The sequence below is a fragment of the Molossus molossus genome, unplaced genomic scaffold (assembly GCF_014108415.1).
Source record: "Molossus molossus isolate mMolMol1 unplaced genomic scaffold, mMolMol1.p scaffold_m16_p_21, whole genome shotgun sequence".
NCBI lineage: Eukaryota > Metazoa > Chordata > Mammalia > Chiroptera > Molossidae > Molossus > Molossus molossus.
This window is the reverse complement of record NW_023425357.1, coordinates 6,624,502-6,644,959: the sequence shown is the minus strand read 5'-3', so window position 1 is coordinate 6,644,959 and position 20,458 is coordinate 6,624,502. Positions and strand designations below refer to the sequence as shown.

Sequence of the window (20,458 nt, the reverse complement as noted above, 5' to 3'; positions counted from 1 at the left end):
TTATGCTGACTTTCCCGGTTCGCACTTTTTTTCAACACAGTTTAGGGAGTCTTTTGTGGAGAAATCAATATTTTACGTTTTCTGGCTTTGCTGTAACGATAAGAAACTTATAACAAGTCTTCAGGATTATGCAGTGCATTTCCTTATTTCTTCAGATACGGTTATGGTTTCATTTGTTGCATCTACATTTTTTAATCCACCTGGAATGTATTTATGTTCTAGGCCAGTTTCTGGCTCCTCTCCCAGAAAACAACCATCAGGTGTTGCCTAGCAACCTCCACTAGGGTTGGAGTTTGGCTTTTGGGGGCGGGGCGTGGAAAAACAAAAAACAGCTGCACTCCTGAGTTGAGGGCAACCTTTAAGCGTTGCCAGGTTACCCCGTCTCGGACGATGTGATTGGACCCTTCACACTTCCCATTCCCCTGCTCTATAAAGAACTGAAAACCTGTTAGGAAAAAAAAGGGCAGCGTTCGCGTTGTCTAGCAACCAGGTCGTCTGGCCCGGGTGCTCAGAGTCCGAACAGGTGCCCCGCTCAAAGATGACGGCCGACGGTGCCGCTTTCAATGTATTTCGCTCTCGACAATCCTGCCAATGATTCATTCTTTCACGTCAGGCCCCAAAGGCATCTGCTACGTCCTTTCTGAGTCTTGCCTGCGGTGGGTGAGAACGAGGATGGCAACAGAACCAACCCGCCCTGGGTGCCCCGCACTAACACGGCCGCCGGCGGGTCAGCAGAGGCGAAAAGCCTTCCGGCGCACAGCGCAGGCGCACATGCGGCGAGTAGCCGCGCAGGCGCACTTCCGCTCGTCCGGCGGAGGCTTCAGTGGCGGTGGCGTCTACCTCGCGGGGCATGGTCCCCGGGTCCGAGGGCCCGGCCCGCGCCGGGGGCCTGGTGGCTGACGTGGTGTTTGTGATTGAGGGTACGGCCAACCTGGGGCCCTACTTCGAGGGGCTCCGCAAGCACTACCTGCTCCCGGCCATCGAGTGAGTGCCATTTCCACGACTCCAGCCCCGCCCTCTGAGTTTCGTTTTCCACAGCCTCTTGCCTTGCCTCACCCGACTTTTCATCTCCGACCCTCACAGGTATTTTAATGGTGGGCCTCCCGCCGAGACGGACTTCGGGGGAGACGTGAGTCTTGGGACTCCCGGGTCTGAGGGAGGAGGGGCTGGGGGCCCGGACTCCCGGGTCTGAGGGAGGAGGGGTTGGGGGCCCGGACTCCCGGGTCTAGGGGAGGAGGGGCTGGGGGCCCGGACTCCCGGGTCTGGGGGAGGAGGGGTTGGGGGCCCGGACTCCCGGGTCTGAGGGAGGAGGGGCTGGGGGCCCGGACTGGGTCTGAGGGAGGAGGGGCTGGGGGCCCGGACTCCTGGGTCTGAGGGAGGAGGGGCTGGGGGCCCGGACTCCTGGGTCTGAGGGAGGAGGGGCGGGGGGCCCGGACTCCTGGGTCTGAGGGAGGAGGGGCGGGGGGCCCGGACTCCTGGGTCTGAGGGAGGAGGGGCGGGGGGCCCGGACTCCTGGGTCTGAGGGAGGAGGGGCTGGGGACCCACTACTTCTGAGGTCCCAGATGAAAAGTTTTTCTGTTTCCCTTCCAGTATGGGGGGACCCAGTACAGCCTCGTGGTGTTCAACACAGTGGACTGCGCTCCTGAGTCCTATGTACAGTGTCATGCTCCCACCAGCAGCGCCTATGAGTTTGTCACCTGGCTCGATGGCATTAAGTGAGCTTTTTCCTGTGCTTGGGGTGGGTTGGGGGACCCTGTGAGGGACCATGAATGAATGGTGGCTAGAGTCACACTGGGTGGCTGAAAGGACTGGGGGGGGGGGTATGTTTTTGTCCATAAGTCACTTCTGTGGTGGGTTCTATGTGCCCAGCGATTTTGCCATTTGGTTGGGAAGTAGGAAAAACTTACCAGTCAAGGCAGCCTTGAGCTCCAGTACCCGCTTGGTACTCCATTTGGGATTCTCTGCTTTCTCTCCGCTGTGTTTCACCTCTAGTCCAGTCCTGCTTTTTCAGATGGGCACATTGAAGCCTCAGTGCAAGGGGGATGGGGCTAGGACAGGACAGATCCCTCTGTGCTTCATGTGGAATTTTGTTAATTCACAGTGGCAGGCTCTTGCAGGGCACATAGCCTGGGGCCAGATCACAGTAGTACAGCAGCAGAAGTCCCTGTCCTCTCTGTGCTTAGTATCACTTATCTCTAAAAGGGGTGTGTTAATAATACACACAGTTGTTGGTTGCTTTTCTTTTTTTTTTTTATCCTCACCCGAGGATATTTTTCCATTTTTTGTACAGATAGAATGGGAGGGAGAGAGAGGAAGGGAGAGAGAGTGAGAAACATCGATGTGAAAGGGACACATCGAGTGGCTGCCACCCGCACGACCAACCAGGGCCGGGGACAAACTGCAACCGAAGTACGTGCCCTTAGCGGGAACCGAACCCGGGTCTCTCCGGACCACAGGCCGACGCTCTAACCGCTGAGCCAAACTGGCCAGGGCTGTTGGTTGCTTTTCAACTTTGTTTGTTTTGTTTTTATCCTCACCCGAGGACATTTTTCCATTTTTTGTTCAGATAGAGTGGGGAAGGAGAGAGAGAAACATCGACATGAAAGGGACACATCGAGTGGTTGCCACCCGCACGACCCAACCAGGGCCGGGGACAAACTGCAACTGAGGTACATGCTCTTAGCGGGAACCAAACCTGGGTCTCTCTGGACCTTAGGCTGACGCTCTACCGCTGAGCCAAACCGGCCAGGGCTGCTTTTTCAACTTTACAGTGGAGCAAAAGTGATAGGTGTTCAATAAAAATCGGCTAGGCACCTGGCTGGTGTGGCTCATTGGATTGAGGGTCGTCCCATGGACTGAGAGGTCACTGGTTTGATTCTTGGTCAGGGCTTGATCCCTAGTAGTGGTCATGCAGGAGGCAGCTAATCTGTGTTTATCACTTCCTCTCTTTTTTAAAAAAAAAAAAATCAATAAAAACAATGAAAAAAAACCGGTAAGGCAAAACTATGGTGTTTGGTAGGTTAAATGAATTTTCAGTGTGATTATTTCAATTTAGATGGGTTTATTTGCATGTAATCTGTACTTGCATTAGTTATTTTATTATTCACTGTTGTGTAAGAGATTACCCCAAAACTTAGTGCTTAAAAATCAAATATGTATTATTTTGTGCAGTTTCTGTGAGGAATTCAGGAGTAGCTTAGCTGGATAGTTCTGGCTCAGGGTCTCTAATGAGGTTGCAGTCACGAAGAGCCGGGACTGCAGTCACCAGGGATTTGATTGGGTCTTCAGAGGCTCCATTTCCAAGGTAGCTCACGCTGTGACTGTAGGCTGGAGGACTCAATGCTTTGCTGGCTCTTCGCCACAGGGGCTCCCAATGGGGCTGCTTGAGTGTCTGTCCAACATAGCAGCTGGCTTTCCTCGAACTGAGCAGTCCACCAGAAAAAAAGTAAAGAGGAAGCCGCAGGTTTTTCGTTTTGTTGTGTTTTTTTTTTTTGTCCTCACCCGAGGATATTTTTGCATGTATCTTCAGATAGAGGGGGAGGGAGGAAGTAAGAGAGAGAGAAAGAAACATCAATGTGAGAGAGACATATCGATTGGCTGCCACCTGCACAACCCCAACCGGGGCCCGGGACAAACTGCAACCAAGATACATGCCCTTAGCGGGAATTGAACCTGGACTCCCTGGTCTGCGGGCCGATGCTCCAACCACTGAGCCAAACCGGCCAGGGCAAGCCATAGGTTTTTTATGATCAAGTCTTGGAAATCACACATTATCACTTCTGCCGCATTCTGTTTGATACACGAGTCAGTCGTGTTCAGTGTTTGAATGGGTGTGAATACTAAGGGTGTGAAGAGTAGGAGGTAGGGATCATTGGGGACCTGGCTATCATGACTTCATAGGGATACATTGGGAATTAAATGAGTTGATGATTTAAAACAGTGCCTGGTATGTATTATGTGCTACCTCAGTGTTTGCTATTATTTTGTGTCTCAGTTTCTTGGTTTGCAAATAGATGACGGTAGTCCATGTCCCAGTACTCTTGGGAGGATCACAGGAGCTAGTCTTCATCCTGTGTTAAGGTTGGATCTGGTCTGTGATCAGAGCCCATTAAACCACACCCTTTCATTACATTTCTTCAGCAAGTGTTTGTTGGGTGCCTGCTTTTTCTACACTGAGTGCTGTACTGGGTGCTGAAGGTTCAGTGGCAAGGTGACACCCAGAGTTTTTCCTCATGGTCATAGTGGTCAGGGTAGGAGCAGGGTTTCTCAACCTCTGCACTGCTGGTACAGACAGTTCCTTATAATGGGTGCTGTCCTGTGTGCGTTGTTCTGTAGTATCCTTGGCCTCTATGCACCAGATGTCGGTAGCCACTTCCCTCCCAAATTGTGACAAACAAAAATGTCTCCACATATTGTCATACGTCCCTGGGGGAGCAAAATCAATCCCAGTTGAGAACAGCTGGGATACATTGTGGTAGATAAGACTCAAATAGTGTTAAATGGGTGCTTCTTGAGGCCCAAGTCCAAGGCTGACATCCCTCAATCACTGGCACCCAGGAGGCCTGACACAGGCCGAAAGAAAAGTTTGTAGAACAAGTGAGTGAAATGTATGAATGCCCTGAATGCACTTCATACTCTGATTCTCCCTGGTAAACTATATAAGCATCAAGACCCAACTTAAATGCCCCGTCCCTGATTCTGGCAGGCATCCAGTTGCTCCCTCCTCTGCCCCCATCACTCCAAGATGTTCACATTTCACATGAACTGTGAATGTCCAGGATCCTGGGTGTTTGCTTCCAGCTGGTGCTTGGCACCCAAGAGTCCTCAGGAAACCTTGGCTGAGTAAATGAATGAGTGAAAGCTATAGGGAAGATAATCAACATGAAACCAAATCTTGCCCTGGCCGGTTTGGCTCAGCGGTTACAGTGTCGGCCCGTGGACTGGAGAGTCCTGGGTTTGGTTCCCGCTAAGGGCACATATCTCGGTTGCAGTTTGTCCCCAGCCCTGGTTGGGGTTGTGTGGGTGGCAACCACTCGATGTGTCTCTCTCACATCGATGTTTCTCTCTGTCTCGCTCTTCCTCTCTCCCTCCCACTCTGTCTGAAAAAAAAAAGAAAGAAAGAAACCAAATCTTGATCAGCCTGTGTGGCTCAGTGGTTGAGCGGTGACCCATGTAGCAAGAGGTTGCTGGTTTGATTCCCGGTCAGGGCACCTGCCCCTGCCCAGGTTGTGGGTCAAATCCCGGTGAGGAGCATGCAGGAGGCAGCCAATTGATTGTTCTCTCTCACTGATGTTTCTATCTCTCTTCCTCTTCCTTCCTCTCTCTCTGAAATCAAAAAAGAAAAACAATGTTTTTTTATACGAACAAAATTTTCTTATGGGTTTTTAAGTATCAGGAAAAGCAGTCAATCTTCCTTATTTAATAATTCCTGGGGCACTAGGAAACTAAAAGAGATGTTTTCTTGTTTTAATTGTACATATATATTTTTTTGATTGATTTTTTTTTAAGTACTCTTTTTTCTTGATTGACTTTGGAGAGAGAGGAAGGAAGAGGGAGAGAGAGATAGAAACATCGATGAGAGAGAACATTGATTCTCCTGCATGCCCCCACTGGGGATTTGGCCTACAACTTGGGCACGTGCCCTGACCGGGAATCGAACTGGCAACCTCTTGGTGCATGGGTCATGCTCAACCACTGAGCCATACTGGCCAGGCATTGATTGTTTTTTTTTAAACTTTTATTTATTGATTGATTTTGGAGAAAGAGAAACACCAATTTGTTGTTCCACTTGTTTATGTATTCATTGGTTGATTCTTGCATGTGCGTTGACCAAGAATTGAACCCACAACCTTGGCATATCGGGATGATGCTCTGTCCAAGAGAGCTACTAGGTCAGGGCTGGGAAATGCTTTCTGAATACCTTCATCACATATCTACCCTCCCCCTTAATCAACTTAGCATACACTGTATCTTTAAGCAACTGAGAAAGCTTTGTATGCTGTATGCATACTGAAGAATTCTTCAAATCAGTTGATAAACATTTTAAGCTATTATTTTACATTCACAGTTGTCATTGTTTTTATCAAGTCCTACGTAACCATTTAAATTCAGTTTCTGTGTTGTTCTAGGCAGGATGGAACAGAGATCACAAAGAGTCAGCAACTTTTGTTCACACTTAGGGAAATCTTATCTTCCTCAGGAATGTCTGGAACTTAAGGAACAAAGCATGCAGTGTGACTTGAAATGGCCTTGCTCTGGGAAGATTCATTTTTGATGTTACATTTCCTGTCGTACAAAAGAGTCAGTTTTCCCCCCTCCAAAAGCTAGTGACTCAGGTCAGAAAGAAATGGGTAGAAGGAAAAGAGCCCTGCTGGTCTTCCCCATGGTGTGACAGTCTGTTCATTCAGCGAACATTTGTGGAACAAACTGTCCTAGGCACTGAGGAGTCAGGGGACATAAGATAGGCAAGTTCTTGCTTGACCCTCTTGGAGGTGGGGTGACAAGCAGACAAGAGACCTAGCACACAGGGAGCCCATCACTCAGGGCTGGCTGCTGATCACATTCATTCATTGGTCCTGTACCTCTGGGGCCTTCAGAGACCTGTTGGCCCATGAAAGTGGGCATTGAGGATTCTTGTGAATGACATTGGACTGAACAGATGGGGGTAGTGAGAGGACAAGGAAGCAGTAAGGGCCAGAGCACCCGGAGCACTTTCAGTTTTTTTTTTGTTTTTTTTTTATCCTCACTCGAGGACATTTTCCCTTTTTTTTTTTTTTTTTTTTTTTAGGTAGAGTGGGAGGGAGAGAGAGGAACAGAGAGAGAGAGAGAAACATCGATGTGAAAGGAACACATCGAGTGGCTGCCACCTGCACGACCGACCAGGGCCGGGGACAAACTGCAACCGAGGTACGCGCCCTTAGCGGGAACCGAACCTGGGTCTCTCAGGACCGCAGGTCGACGCTCTAACCGCTGAGCCAAACCGGCCAGGGCAGCACTTTCAGTTTTTATTTTACTTTGTGTCTGTAACATCAAGGGGTTTATTTAGAAATGAGATGTATCATAAACTTGATGATATTTTAAACATTTTGGTCTGGCCAGTGTGGCTCAATGGTTGAGCATTGACCCATGCACCAAGAGGTCACAGGTTCAATTTTCGGTCAGGGCACATGCCCAGGTTGTGGGCCACAATCCCTAGTGGGGGGCATGCAGGAGGCAGCCAGTTGATGTTCTCTCTTATCAATGTTTCTGTCTCTCCCTCCCCTCCCCTTCCCTCCCTGTCTCTCTAAATAATAAAGAAAAAAAAAGGGCATTGCCCTGGCTGGTTTGGCTCAGCGGTTAGAGTGTTGGCCTGCAGTCCAGAGAGAACCAGGTTTGCTTCCCGCTAAGGGCATGTACCTTGGTTGCAGTTTGTCCCCAGTCCTGGTTGGGTCGTGCGGGAGGCAGCCACTCGATGTGTCCCTTTCACGTCGATGTTTTTCTCTCTCTCTCCCTCTCTCTCTCTCTTTCTCTCTCTTCCTCTCTCTCCCTCCCACTCTATCTGAACAAAAAATGGAAAAATGTCCTTAGGTGAGGATAAAAAAATAATGTTTCGCAACTGACCATATTTTTCCCCCCACTTCCCATTTTCAGGTTGTTCTCATTTCTTGGAAAGAATGTTACCTATCTCTGAGCTGGTGACAGATTGCTTTTCCTTAGTGGTCAGTAAGGAACAAGTTTTAGGATCTCAAAATGGTCGATTAATCACATGTTCCCTTATTAATTACCTTTTTAAGTTGAGGTGAAATTCATGTAAGAAAAGTAATCATTTTAAAATGAACAACTCAGCCCGGCCAGTGTGGCTCAGTGGTTGAGCATCGACCCACGCACCAAGGGATCACTGGCTTGATTCCTGGTCAGGGCACATACTCAGGTTGTAGGCTAAATCCCCAGTGCGGGGCATGCAGGAGGTGGCCAGTCGATGTTGTCTCTCGTCAATATTTCCATCTCTCTCTCTTCCTCTTTCTCTAAAAAAAACATAAAAACAATAAAATAAAGGAGAGATAGCCCAGAGAGGGGAGGTACACAGGGACTGGGACATATCACGGGATCCCAGGTTCTTTCCTGTTTTATCCTTGATGGGGCCTCTTCCCAGAGGGATTTCCTTGTAAGAGATGATATATGTCCACTGTCCTTGTTCTCTGGGCCTGGCACTGTGCCAGCACTGGGGATAGAGCAGGAAACTCAACAGTGTCTCCATCCCAAGGCACACAGTCCAGTGCCGTGTAGGGGATGGCACAGGTGCAGGCACTTCAGGTGTGGTCTGTGTGCTGGGAGGTGGCAGCCCTGGGTGCTGCAGGAACCCCCTGAAGGCTGATAACCTGGTCTCGTGCAGGTTCATGGGCGGGGGCGGCGAGAGCTGCAGCCTCATCGCAGAAGGCCTCAGCACAGCCCTGCAGCTGTTCGATGACTTCAAGAAGATGCGAGAGCAGATGTGAGTGCGCCCTGAGCATGGGGCTTGTGTCCCATGTTGGTTTCTGTTCACTTGGCTCAGAACCCGCTTTGCCTGTTTCAGGACTCTGCACCCTGCCTCACCGTGGGGGGTTGGGGCTGGGAATCAGGAGTCCCCTGGTTGGTGCCCGGTTTCTGTCCTTAGCAGGAAGGGGTGTCTAGCTCCTATCTCCCCTGCCTGCTGTCCAATTCAGAGTAAGTCAAGAACCTGAGAGCCTCAGTGTTCTCAGCTGAAAAATGGGGCCATTCCTCCTGGCTTCCTGTGGGGCAGAGTCCTTGACTTCTCCTGTGCTGGGCCTGGGTCCCTCTCCAAGGTCATGCTGCTGCCTGCTCTACATTTTTTCTTGTTCCTGGCAGTGGCCAGACACACCGCGTCTGCCTCCTTATCTGTAACTCGCCCCCGTACCTGCTGCCCGCTGTCGAGAGCACCACATACTCTGGGTGCACAACGGAGAGTCTTGTGCAGAAGATTGGGGAGGTGAGCACCCCTAGATCTGAGGGGACTTTTGGGTCACAGAATGGTCACAGACTCTGTGGCCAGCTGTGCTTACTCCAGGTGGAAGAACTATAACTTTGAATCCTGTGGGGCAGCTAACACAGGTCTCGTGGTCCCCTGTCCCAAAGCCTAATGGGAATTTGGTTTTAGGGCCAGGCTGTCCAGATCCCCAGCAGGAGTGTGTGGTAGCCTGGGTGTTGGCCCCTGTGGCCCCATCCTGACTGCATGTCCCCTCTCCTGCAGCGAGGGATCCACTTCTCCATCGTGTCTCCTCGAAAGCTGCCTGCCCTGCGGCTTCTGTTCGAAAAGGCAGCCCCCCCAGCCATGCTGGAGCCACTGCAGCCGCCGGCAGATGTGAGCCAGGACCCACGGCACATGGTGCTGGTGCGGGGGCTGGTGCTGCCAGGTAAGGCCCGCTCTCCGGTGGGGGATGGGGGTGTTCTTGCTGGCTGGCTCCCTCTGACTTGGATTTTCTTTCCCTCTCAAATCACTTTTTATGGGACTGTGTTGTCCATCCTTGGCTCTCAGTCGGGGGTGGCTCAGCCCCAGGCCCCCTCCAGCCAAAGCAGCCTGTCTCCCTGCCTCCAGCTCCATCCTCAAGCGCTGCACTCTCGGCAGCCCCCCAGCAGCCTCTGCCCCCTGTTCCCCAGCAGTACCAGGTATGGACTGCATCAGGAAGGGACGTGCTTCCTTGTGGGAGCCCTGGCCTCTTGGAAGAGACCTGGTTGGATGTTGGGGCTTGTGGGGTAATGGGAGTCTCCCTTGAGACATGAAGAGGGTGGACTATTGGGGCTGAGGAGTCATGTTCTTGTGGGGTGATGGGAATCATGAGTTACTGTGGTATTGGAGTTGGGGTGCCTGTGCCTTGTGGGGGTGTGGGTGGTGTGGCCTCATGTGACACCAGAATAAGGGACTGGGGTGCATAGTCCTCATCTGCCCCTCCCCTCTATTCCCAGGTTCCTGGGAACTTGAGCGCAGCTCAGGTAGCTGCCCAGAATGCAGTAGAGGCTGCCAAAAACCAGAAGGCTGGGCTAGGTCCTCGCTGTGAGTCCTGGGGCGAGGGTATGGGGTATGGGCCAGCCAGGCCTCTCTTCGAGACCACCTGCCCCACCTCTTCCCTTGGTCTCTCCCACAGTCTCACCCATCAACCCTCTACAGCAAGCAGCTCCAGGAGTGGGTACCCCCTTCAGCCAGGCCCAGGCCTCTTCGCTGCCCCAGGGGCCACCTGGTGCCCCCAAGCCGTCTCCCAGTTCCCAGCCCAGCCTGGTCTCCACGGTAGCCCCTGGTCAGGGCCTGGCCCCCACTGCGCAGCCTGGGGCACCGTCCATGGTAGGTGCCTGTGTGCCTCTCACTTGCTGCCCCACTTCTTCCCCCTGACTGCCCTGGGCTAGCAGTTTGCCTGCCTGAGGAGAGCCCAGGGCGTGAGTCTTGTGTTACTAGCAACACTAAGTCTAGTGGGTTTGGAGAGGGGACTATGGGGCTTGCAGTTCCTGGTGGAAGAAGACTGTTCTGAGGATCCCACGGGCTCCTGTTCTGAGAGTCCTGGAATCCTATAGGATTAGGTGTTTATATCCCCGGGGTGGCCACTGGGGTACAGAGGAAGAGGCCTTTGTCCTGTTCTTGCTGGCCTGTTTCTCAGGACAGTTCCTCCCATGAGATGGTCTGACCTTCTGACACACCTGCATTTCCCTCTTTCCTCCCCTCTGGCAGGCGGGCACCGTCGCCCAAGGTGGGGTAAGTGGCCCTTCCCCAGCCCAGCTAGGGGCCTCGGCCCTCGGTGGGCAGCAGTCAGTCTCCAACAAACTCCTGGCCTGGAATGGCGTCCTTGAGTGGCAGGAGGTGAGTTGGCTTGAGGAGACATTGGGCAAGTGGACCTCATAGGGCCAGGCCTGGTGGGGCACAGGGTGAGACTGGGACCCCACAGGGACATGGACTTGTGGTCCCAGATAGCCCCCAAGAAGCATGGGATTGGTAGCCCAGATTTGGGACTAAGGAGGTAGTAAGAATTGCATCGCAGATAAAGTACTGAAGAGTCTCAGATTAGGGGTCCAGGTGGGCCCAGGGGATTGTGGCATCTAGGAGACAGAGGGTTGTGGGATTTAGGAGCAAAAGGAGGAGCCAATATTTGTAGAGGGCTAGAGAATTGTGGGATTGATGGTATGGAGGCGGGGCCCAGGGCTCTTGTCACTTAAACTGGGGAAGATCCAGAGCTTTGGGCTCCCAGGGTTGAGCAGGGGTCGAGGGGACTGAGACTCAGGGCCCTTTTTGTTGTGATGTGCCCTTCTTTCCCTTTCAGAAGCCCAAACCCGCCTCTGTGGATGCCAACACCAAGTTGACTCGGTCACTGCCTTGCCAGGTCTATGTGAATCACGGCGAGAACCTGTAGGTGACTGTCAGGGGGTGTGGTGGGCTGGGGTTTGCATCCTTCTGACACATCTCTTGGCATTGCCCTCAGGAAAACAGAGCAGTGGCCCCAGAAACTGATCATGCAGCTCATCCCCCAACAGCTGCTGGTGAGTGGCAGGCAGGAGGAGCCCCAGCCCCTGCCTATTCTTCTCTCCCTTATCCCTTCCCTGCCCCCTCTACCTCTGTTCTCCCCTCCTCACTTCCCCAGTCCACATGCTGGTTGACCTCTGTGTCTCCCTAGACCACGCTGGGCCCTCTGTTCCGGAACTCAAGGATGGTTCAGTTCCATTTCACTAACAAGGACCTGGAGTCCCTCAAAGGCCTCTACCGCATCATGGGCAATGGCTTTGTGAGTCCTGGACTGGGTGGGACCCAGGGGTGCTGACTCCTCTGTCCATCTGGGCACCAGGGAGCTGTTTTTGATAGTTGGGTGGGCTTAATAAGCTTGGCCTCCTCAACTTTCTTCCTGAGCATTAGCTTGTTTTGTAATTGTTAATATGCACCAGATGGAAGTCCATTCTCTGTTAAAATGTGACAGGATGTGACAGGAGCCATAGGGAAGAAGCTGGCTCTGACAGGTTTACCGGGTGTATTGCTTTTCTGGGGCTGAGGACAACAGAAATTTATGCCTAGTTCTGGAAATCAGAAGTCTGAAATCAGGGTATCAGCAGGGCCATGCTCTCTGAAAGTTCCAAGGGAGGTCCCCTCATAGCTCCTAGCAGCTGGTAGCCCAGGCATTGATGGCTTTAGGCATCAGAACTCTAGTCTCTGCCTCTGTCTCCACATGGCCGTCCTCTCTCTGTCTGTGCCTTCACGTGGTCTTCTCTTCCCTGTGTGTGTCTTACAAAGACACCAGTCATTGGATTAAGGCCCACTCTGATGAATGCAAATAAGGTCACATTCACAAGTGCTAGAGGTTGGAACTTCAACTCTAGTTTTGGAGGACAATTCAACTTAAAACCCTGAGGGAGGGTCTCCCTAAATAGGAACAGGTCTAGTTATTGAGCACGTCCTGTGGACTTTTCCAGGAGAGGGAGCTTTGGTGGGTCACCTTACAGGATCCTCAGGAAAATGCTGCAAAGAAGGTGATCCTGGGAGTTAGGAGTGCTTTGGGCTACAAATAACACAAACCCAACCAGCAGAGTTTTTAGAACAAATAGGTGATTGGATGGGGGCATAAAACAATAATTTTACCTCATGGTTCTGTGGGTCTACTGGGCTCAGCTGGGCTAGTCTCGCTTAGAAGTTTTGTGGGGTTGCCATCAGATGGTGGCTGAGACTACTCATCTGAAAGCTGGAATGGTGTAGAGGCTCCAGACTCACTCACATGGTGCAGGCTGTCAGCTGAGGACACAGCGTGACCTGGCCGTCAGAGCGCCCACACATGCCTCTGCACCTGACTTAGGCATCCTCACAGCATGGCAGCTGGCTTCTGAGAGGGATGTCCCCAAAATGAGCATCACAAGCAGGCATTTATTTTTGCAATATAACAGGACATCCAGAGATGGGCAGCTATTGGAATTAATTTTGTAGCCCCATGACATCAGGACCAAGATTCTGTTGGCTTCTCTTTCATGGTCACAAGATGGCTCTTGAAGCTCCAGGAATCTTGTGTGACTGGATGCAGGAAGTCAAGAAGAAAGTGTGGCATCCGTGGTGTATTTCCGTCACTTCAGGAAAGCAGACACTTGCCCTTACCCCCGAGCCGTTTTCTTTAGCTCCTGGGCCAGATTCAGGGCCCTGGGCCTGGACCTGTTGCTACCCCAAGCAGAGTTAGGGTGTACACAGGGGAGAAGGGCAGGTGGATCTTGCGTGGGTAGCTAGCAGGGTTTGCTTTAGATGAGAAACCAAGGCTCAGAGAAGTAAACTCGCTGGGCTGAGGTTCCATAGGTGAGACCTCAACCATGTCAGCCACTCTTCCCTCAAGAGTCCCTATTCTGAGTGTCCAGATATTATGACCCCACTTCATGTTTGATCATATTTTTGGGGCACTTTCTGTGTGTCCAGCTGCTGCCAGGATGCCTGATGTGTATGGATGCATCCCACGGTCAAAGCACCCTGGGATGTCCTTAGTTCTTAATGGCAGAGAGTGAGGCCAGGAAAGGTGTGGCCACCCCCTTAGGTCTCTTGGATCCCTTGGGTCAGTGTATCCACCATCGTGATTCGTCATGTGCTTCAGGTGCCAGGTCTGTGTTGAAGCCCCTCCTCCTCAGCCTGCAACCCTCCCAGCAGCCCTTAGGGTGGCCCCAGGAGGTGGGAGGTGGAGGGTCAGGGTGGGAGAGCTGGGATCCAGCCCTATATTTGGGGCGCTTCCTCTCCACTCCCTCCCACAGTCAGCTAGATCCCCAGCCCAGCCCTGTTTCTTAGGGTACTTAGCTCTCCTTTAAGCACCTCCCTTTGTTTCTGGAGCAGCCTCAAGCAAAACTCCAGTCTTCCATAGCAGGAACCTCACCACTCCTTGACTGGGGCTTTTAGAACCTTCTAGACCTGGGAGGGATGTGATACCTCCTCCTCCAGGGTGTGACTGTTTCTGATTCTCTCCCCCCAGGCGGGCTGCGTGCACTTTCCCCACACGGCCCCCTGCGAGGTGCGCGTGCTCATGCTCCTGTACTCGTCCAAGAAGAAGATCTTCATGGGCCTCATCCCCTACGACCAGAGCGGCTTCGTCAACGGCATCCGGCAGGTCATCACCAACCACAAGCAGGTTCAGCAGCAGAAGCTGGAGCAGCAGCGCGGGGTGAGTGATGCAGGTCCCTTGTCCCATCCCGCCCCCTCCTAGCACCTGCCCACCTGGGCCCTAGCGCTCATGGCCAAATCCCCTGGGGACCCCCAGGGCCATCCTGATCCAGTTCTATCCCCACATTTTCTTGCGACCTTTCTCTCGCTTTTCAGTGTTCTCATGGAATCTTTGAGAGACAGACCCCTCTTGGGGACCCTATAAAGTTTACTTTCCAGATCCCCTACCTTTAACGAGATGTTCCCAGCTCTTTACTTGTTCCCCTTCAGGGCTCAGGTCTTCTCTGATGTGGAACAATCCTCTCAGATCCACTCCACACCTAGTAACGTACCCTTTCTCCCCCCATACAGATGGGGGCACAGCAGGCACCATCGGGGCTGGGCCCCATCCTGGAGGACCAGGCAAGGCCCTCGCAGAATCTGGTGAGGACAAGGCCAGCAGGGTCAGGGCCAGGGCAGGGGAGGACAGTGTTGTTCTGACCTAGCTGTGGAGGCCAAGGGGTCTGGAGTTTCTGTTGCTCACCCGCATCTCTTCCCACTAGCTCCAGCTCCGCCCACCGCAGCCCCAGCCTCAGGGCACTGTGGGGACCTCTGCAGCTGCAGGGCAGCCTCAGCCCCAGAGTGCTGCCCAGGCCCCTCCAGGTGCTGCCCAAGGCCCTCCGGGAGCAGCTCCTGGCCCGCCCCCTCCTGGACCTATCCTTCGGCCCCAGAACCCTGGGGCCAACCCCCAATTGCGGAGCCTACTCCTCAACCCACCACCGGTGAGATTTGGGGTGGGGAGGCAGCTAGGAACATGGGTCCTGGGCTGTGACAGTTCTAGATCTTTCATCTCAGAGGAGGGAGGTGGGCTTGATCAAGGGGGGTGAGTAAAGCCCCACCAAAGGCTCCAGGCCCATCAGCTCCTCTCTTTGAAGAAAGACCCCACACAAGTGACTGGATGAGACGTTTTCTGAGCAGCATCTATGGTAGAGGCTGCATGGTGGGATGGGGTCTTCCCAATTGGGTTCTCTGAGCCGCTTTATTTGTTCCCTCCAGCCCCAGACTGCGGTGCCCCCACAGCAGGCTTCTCTCCACCACCTCCAGCCACCAGGGGCCCCTGCACTGCTGCCCCCACCACACCAGGGCCTGGGGCAGCCCCAGCTGGGGCCCCCTCTTCTACACCCACCGCCTGCCCAGTCCTGGCCTGCACAGCTTCCCCCAAGGGCTCCACTGCCAGGTAAGGAGGTCTGGGGGAGGCCCGGGATCTGGACTGAGTGTCCCAGTGGCCTGGAGCCCTAAGACCAAGGGCTCCTGGGAAGTAAAGTCCTGGATTTCAAGAAGAGTGGATCCCCCACCATGGCTCTTGGGGATCTCTGAGGGCCAGGGGGCCAAGGACCTAGAGGGCAAGAGCTCGCCCCATGATCACTTTCCTGCGTATCCTCTGAGGTTTGCTGGGAAATGTAGTCTTAGGGCCAGAGAGGTATTTTGGGGGATGGGCTCCTAAAGGCTTATGGGAAGCAGCACATTTATGTCCAGATGGGGCCAGAAAGTGCCTCTGATAGGTCTCCCAGGACTTTCTAGACAACTTAGTGCCTTGGACTCCCAGAGGAGGAGGGAGAAAGCAGCCCCAGGGCCCTTTCGGGCCCCAGGGACTACTGGGAGATGCAGTCCCTTCCCCACTGCCCCCCAGGTCAGATGCTGCTGAGCGGGGGTCCCCGGGGCCCGGTTCCGCAGCCGGGCCTGCAGCCCAGCGTCATGGAGGACGACATCCTCATGGATCTCATCTGAATCCCCAACACCCAATAAAGTTCCTTTTAACACACGCCCCGGCTCCCGTCACTGACGTCCCCCAGGACTGGGCAGGAGGAGACCGGGGGGAGACATCTCTGTCTTTGTTCTTGCTTCAGCAGACATCCCTGAGGCTCCAGGCTGGTGATGCCTGGGCCTTGGCAGTGAGTCAGGCCGTCTGGTGCAGCCTGGCTCAGAGGAGACATGGAGACAGGCAGAGCTCACGGGACCATGTGCTCTCGTGGAGGTAGAAAGGGTACCGTGGGGATCTGGAAGTGGCCTCTGAGCCAGCTGGGCTCAGCAGAGTCAGGAAGAGAAGCAGGAGTCAGTGAGGCCAGGAAGACCATCCAGGCATAGAGGAAGCCGAAATGAAGAAGCGAAGGCAGGGGAAAACTTGGAGTGTTCTGGGGAGCAAGGGGGTCAGTGCTTCTGGAGTGTGAGCACAGGGGAGGGAGGGCTTAGAGGTGGGCAGGTGCCAGGTCTCGGGGCCCTCAGCCTCCAAACTGAGCAGCTCGAGGTTTGTCCTAAGGACACAGCACCACAAGAGACCACAAGCAGGGGTTAGGCCTTGGTCTTCTAGGAGTCAGGAAAGCAGGAAGGAGGCTGGGGCGATGGTTCAGGAGAGGAGAGGAGAGGAGAACCCAGAGGAGGAGCTGAGGTAGAGTCGGGGGCAAGAGGGGTGAGGCTGGGGACTGGTTGCCATTTGAAGGAAGTTGGGGAAAAGGGTGGGGGCATTGAGGTTGGCCCCCAGGACCTGTCCTGGCTGCTGGTATATGGTGGGGATTCCCTGAGTTAGAGACTGGAAGAAGGAGCCAGTAGTGAATACTAATGGTCCAAGGTATGCCCCCCAGCTGTTGTGTTGGGGACTCAGGGTGTGTCCTTAGGAGATAGTGTATGTTTGATGGTTGAAGTCTTAGGAGTGAATGAGAGCAAATGTGGAAAGAGGGGAGGTCCCAGGTCCCATTCAGTGACCTACCTTCCAGGATTTTGGACGGATGGACAGTGGAGCTATCCCTGAGATGGAAAACCCAGCAGTAAGCAGTTTGGGGATGTGGGATGTGGTGAGGCAGGGGACCTGAAGGACATCCTCAGAAAGATGTCCAGGGGACAGCTGGTTACAGACGCAGGTGTGGGGCGTGTGGGTGGTTTCCCTAGAGGCGGACAGTCAGTTTTCTGTTGTCAGACTCTAGACCAGTGTTGTGCAGAGTGTGGTCCACACCTGGACCACCAGCATTCACATTGTTTGGGACGCTGGTTAACATTAGATTCCCAGGCCCTTTCCCAGGAGAGAGGTTGCAATATGGTGGCCCATGGGCCACTCTACAGATGGGTTTTGTTTGGCCTTCCCTGTGTTAGCATATGTGGTATTTTTTTCTAATGAGTTAGTTGTAAAATTCAGGATAATTCTCTCTCTCACACACACAGACTCACACACAAAATCTATGGTCTTGGCTTCTCTTGCCAAGTCAGAAGATCTGGCACCCCTGGGCCTGCCCTTCTGCCTAGCAACAATGGGCTAGAGCTGCCCCTTTGTGGGGCATGTGCTCTCTAATTCGCCACAGTCCCCACCACTCCCTCATGCTCCCTCACCTTTGTCACTGGGCTTGCCCTGTGGTTGTTCCTGTGGTAGCATGCCAAGGAAAGTGAAATCTTTCTTGTACCCATGTCTCTATCAAAAGTGGCACAGCCAAAGAGAGAACGAGAGGGCCCCGTGTTTCGAAAAAAATGGGAGCGAGACTATTTCTTTGTGGAAGTGAAGAGCATGCCTACGTGTTTAATATGCAAAAAAATCATGTCTGTGTTGAAAGAGTACAACCTGAAACGCCATTATGAATCAAAGCACAGTAAGAGCTTCGACCAGTATACAGAACAGACACGAGATGCAATACTCAATGAACTGAAAAAGGGCCTCAAGTGTCAGTAGGGTTTGGAAAGCCAACACTAGAAATGACGTGAGTGCCACATGCAGTTTCACAGTGATCTGAAAGAATTACCCGGGCATTAAAACTTCCCACAGACGGCAAGTTTATAAAGGAGAAGAATGATATGTCCTGGACAGAAACACGTCTGTGAGGGCCATTAAGTCCAACAGGCGTTGATTTGCATCGCACAGTGTGTTGAAGAGAAATCAGAAGATTTACAAGTCCAGTTGCTTGAAAGAGTCAAATCCATTGTGGCCTTTTCTATTTCTGCGCATGAACTACTTCCAGTTAGCTTTATTTATTTGTAATATTGAGAATTTTCATGTGACCGAAGAAGTCTGTGACATGGTGGTGCCAAGGCAGGCCCAACACTGGGAAATGACTTATTTTTGTGCGTGTATTGACAGAAATGAAAAGTTTTACATAGACAGTCAGAATTCCTAAGCCCAGCTACAGACAGTTGTGGTAATCTAATGATCTGTGTCACAGGGGAGCTTGTCAGGACACCACAATCCTAGGTGGCAACATTTGGCGAGGACACAGAAGTCAGGTGATTGTGTCAGTCACTGGAATTGAATCGTGCAGAGAAAGTCAATGGAACACACCGTTAATGTCCTTGATGCACTTCTGTACTTGAATCACAGGCAGGTTAATGGCGGACTTGACCCAGTGTATTCCACAGAAGCTCTGTGACCTGGTTGTCACGTGATGGTGTGGAAGAAGTCACAACTGTTGAAATCAGTCTACTTGGTTCATTTCAGATGAGGCAAAAGCTACACCTTGGTTCCCCTGAGAAGGTTGGTCAAAGACTTTGGGTCAAGGTTATGACCCGTCTGAAGATTCTTTTCCTCTGCAAGGACATTCACAAGCAGCTACTTGAATGTATGATCATGTTTGCCCTGTCCTGGCAAAAATGGGGAAGCCATTAGCAAGGAATATTATGACTTTGTTTCCTTTGCTGCAATTGGTTTCCAGAAATGAAAGACATGACCTGAACCTTATTTACCCAAATCATGGGGTTAAAGACCAAATTCCCCCAAAGGCTCTGCATCCAGATGCTATGAAAATGGACTAATGCTGTCCAGTTTTCCTTTGTCGGCAAATGTCGGTCGTGTGAATACAGACCACAGGGAGGAGTTGTTGAACTACAGTGCAATAGGGTGCTGGCTCCTGGTGGGACTCTGCTGGAGCGTCTCAACCCTACAGCTCTCCAGTAGTTGTCCTGAATTCTCCGAGTCTGGAGGTACCCATGCTTGTGAACAGTGGTTTTCCGTTACGAAACTGAATCAAATTAAACACCGCTCCCAGGATTCATGGTTGAATTCTCAAGTGCTCATCCCACCGTGCCACCTGGGGCCTGATGCCGATGTCTCGGTACAGAAGGGATGATGTCAGCCTTCCGGCTTCAACTCAAAGGAGCAAAAGAATTACAGAAGAGAAAATTTTAATAATTAAATCTATTTTTCAATTTGTATTTTTTCAGCTTTGAATTTGAAATATAAACTCCAGTACCAAACATGTTTGTATTCTGTTCCATGCATTCACCATAGTTCAGTAAAGATGCAATTTGATTATATTTCTGGCCATTGACTTTTCTTATACCTGGCTAGTTCACTCATTTATGTGGCCCGCCTGGCTCCTGGAGGCATTTGAGTTTCCGATCCCTGCCCCAGAACTATTGAATTGAGTCTGGGGGAGGGAGGGCAGCAGGGAGGCTGGGGACTTGGAACAGCTCCCTAGGTGGTTCTCACACAAACGGAACATGGGGTAGGAGACACTGGTGCAGTTGTCGAAGGCAAAGTGGGTGAGGTTTCCCAGGCAGTACATGTAGCAGGGGTTCTGAAAACTCAGATGGCTTCATGGACCAGGCAGGTGATGGAAATGTGTGAAGCGGACGGGTGTAAGACACTAGGGAATGATGGGGACTGTGGCGAACTTGGAGAGTGCTTGCCCCACCTAAAGGCATTCAAATTAAAGACAAAACACACTGAGGACCAAACAAAAATCCGCTGGTGGGTCTAATGAGGCCGCTGGGCTGCCATTTTGCGACCTCTGAAAGAAGAAGACTTGAGGACAAGTACAGAGCCTTGAGAAAGACCCACGTGTGAGGGTTGGGCAGGGAGCCAGAAGACAGGAGGACCAGGCAAGTGTGTCCTGGTAGCTTGAGTGTTTTTGAGGAGACAGGGATCGACTCGGTCCAAAGCTGCCGAAAGGGGGAGCTGCATGGAGAGCAAGCCAGCGCAGGGATGTCAATTACCCTGCAGGGAAACAGGTTTGGGTCCAGGACAGAGGGATGGAAAAGGTTTCCAGTTGCTGAGTTGGTTGTCTCCAGCCAGTGAGGCCTTCTTGACCTCAACACGCAACACTGTCTGGTGCTATTGCAGGTGCATATTCACAGGGCAAGACTGAAAAAAAACCCCAGGGTTACTGGGATACTGAAAGAGCGAGAAAAGATCTAGACAGAACTCTCCACATTTAACAGCCCAGGTGAAGATGATAGGCTGTAATGTGCCTATTAGAACCAGCCACTACCAACAGAGCAAATCTTTCTGGGAAGTTTTTCTCTGAACACCAGGTACTGTTAAAGCTGCGTTTAGCGTAGAAAATAGTAGAAACGTTGGAACAGCAGGTTTAAATTGCAGCT

At 52.2% G+C, this 20,458-nt stretch overlaps 1 protein-coding gene across 2 annotated transcripts; it reads left to right on the top strand.

Moving 5' to 3' along the window:
- Positions 1 to 817: 817 nt before the first annotated feature.
- MED25 (mediator complex subunit 25) lies at positions 818 to 19,246 on the top strand. Of its 2 annotated transcripts, none has more exons than XM_036274246.1 (18): positions 818 to 984; positions 1,084 to 1,129; positions 1,591 to 1,715; positions 8,372 to 8,470; positions 8,845 to 8,965; positions 9,227 to 9,389; positions 9,512 to 9,642; positions 9,940 to 10,027; positions 10,119 to 10,312; positions 10,694 to 10,822; positions 11,280 to 11,365; positions 11,439 to 11,496; positions 11,631 to 11,738; positions 13,938 to 14,126; positions 14,477 to 14,548; positions 14,668 to 14,886; positions 15,161 to 15,341; positions 17,572 to 19,246. In XM_036274246.1, the coding sequence occupies exons 1-18, from the start codon at positions 851 to 853 to the stop codon at positions 17,814 to 17,816; spliced, it is 2,388 nt and encodes a 795-aa protein (XP_036130139.1). In that variant the 5' UTR covers positions 818 to 850; the 3' UTR covers positions 17,817 to 19,246. The 2 variants fall into 2 exon arrangements, with proteins under 2 accessions (XP_036130139.1, XP_036130140.1); XM_036274247.1 differs by lacking the exon at positions 17,572 to 19,246 and adding an exon at positions 15,795 to 16,595.
- The last annotated feature ends 1,212 nt before the right edge of the window (positions 19,247 to 20,458 follow it).

What these genes read in the sequence shown, in the direction of transcription:
- MED25 (XM_036274246.1), top strand. Translation starts at nt 851, where the DNA reads ATGGTCCCCGGGTCCGAGGGCCCGGCCCGCGCCGGGGGCCTGGTGGCT. An exon ending in GGCTGGGCTAGGTCCTCGCT is followed by an intron (nt 10,028 to 10,118) that starts GTGAGTCCTGGG and finishes TCTCTCCCACAG; the next exon opens with TCTCACCCATCAACCCTCTA. An exon ending in GCATCATGGGCAATGGCTTT is followed by an intron (nt 11,739 to 13,937) that starts GTGAGTCCTGGA and finishes CTCTCCCCCCAG; the next exon opens with GCGGGCTGCGTGCACTTTCC.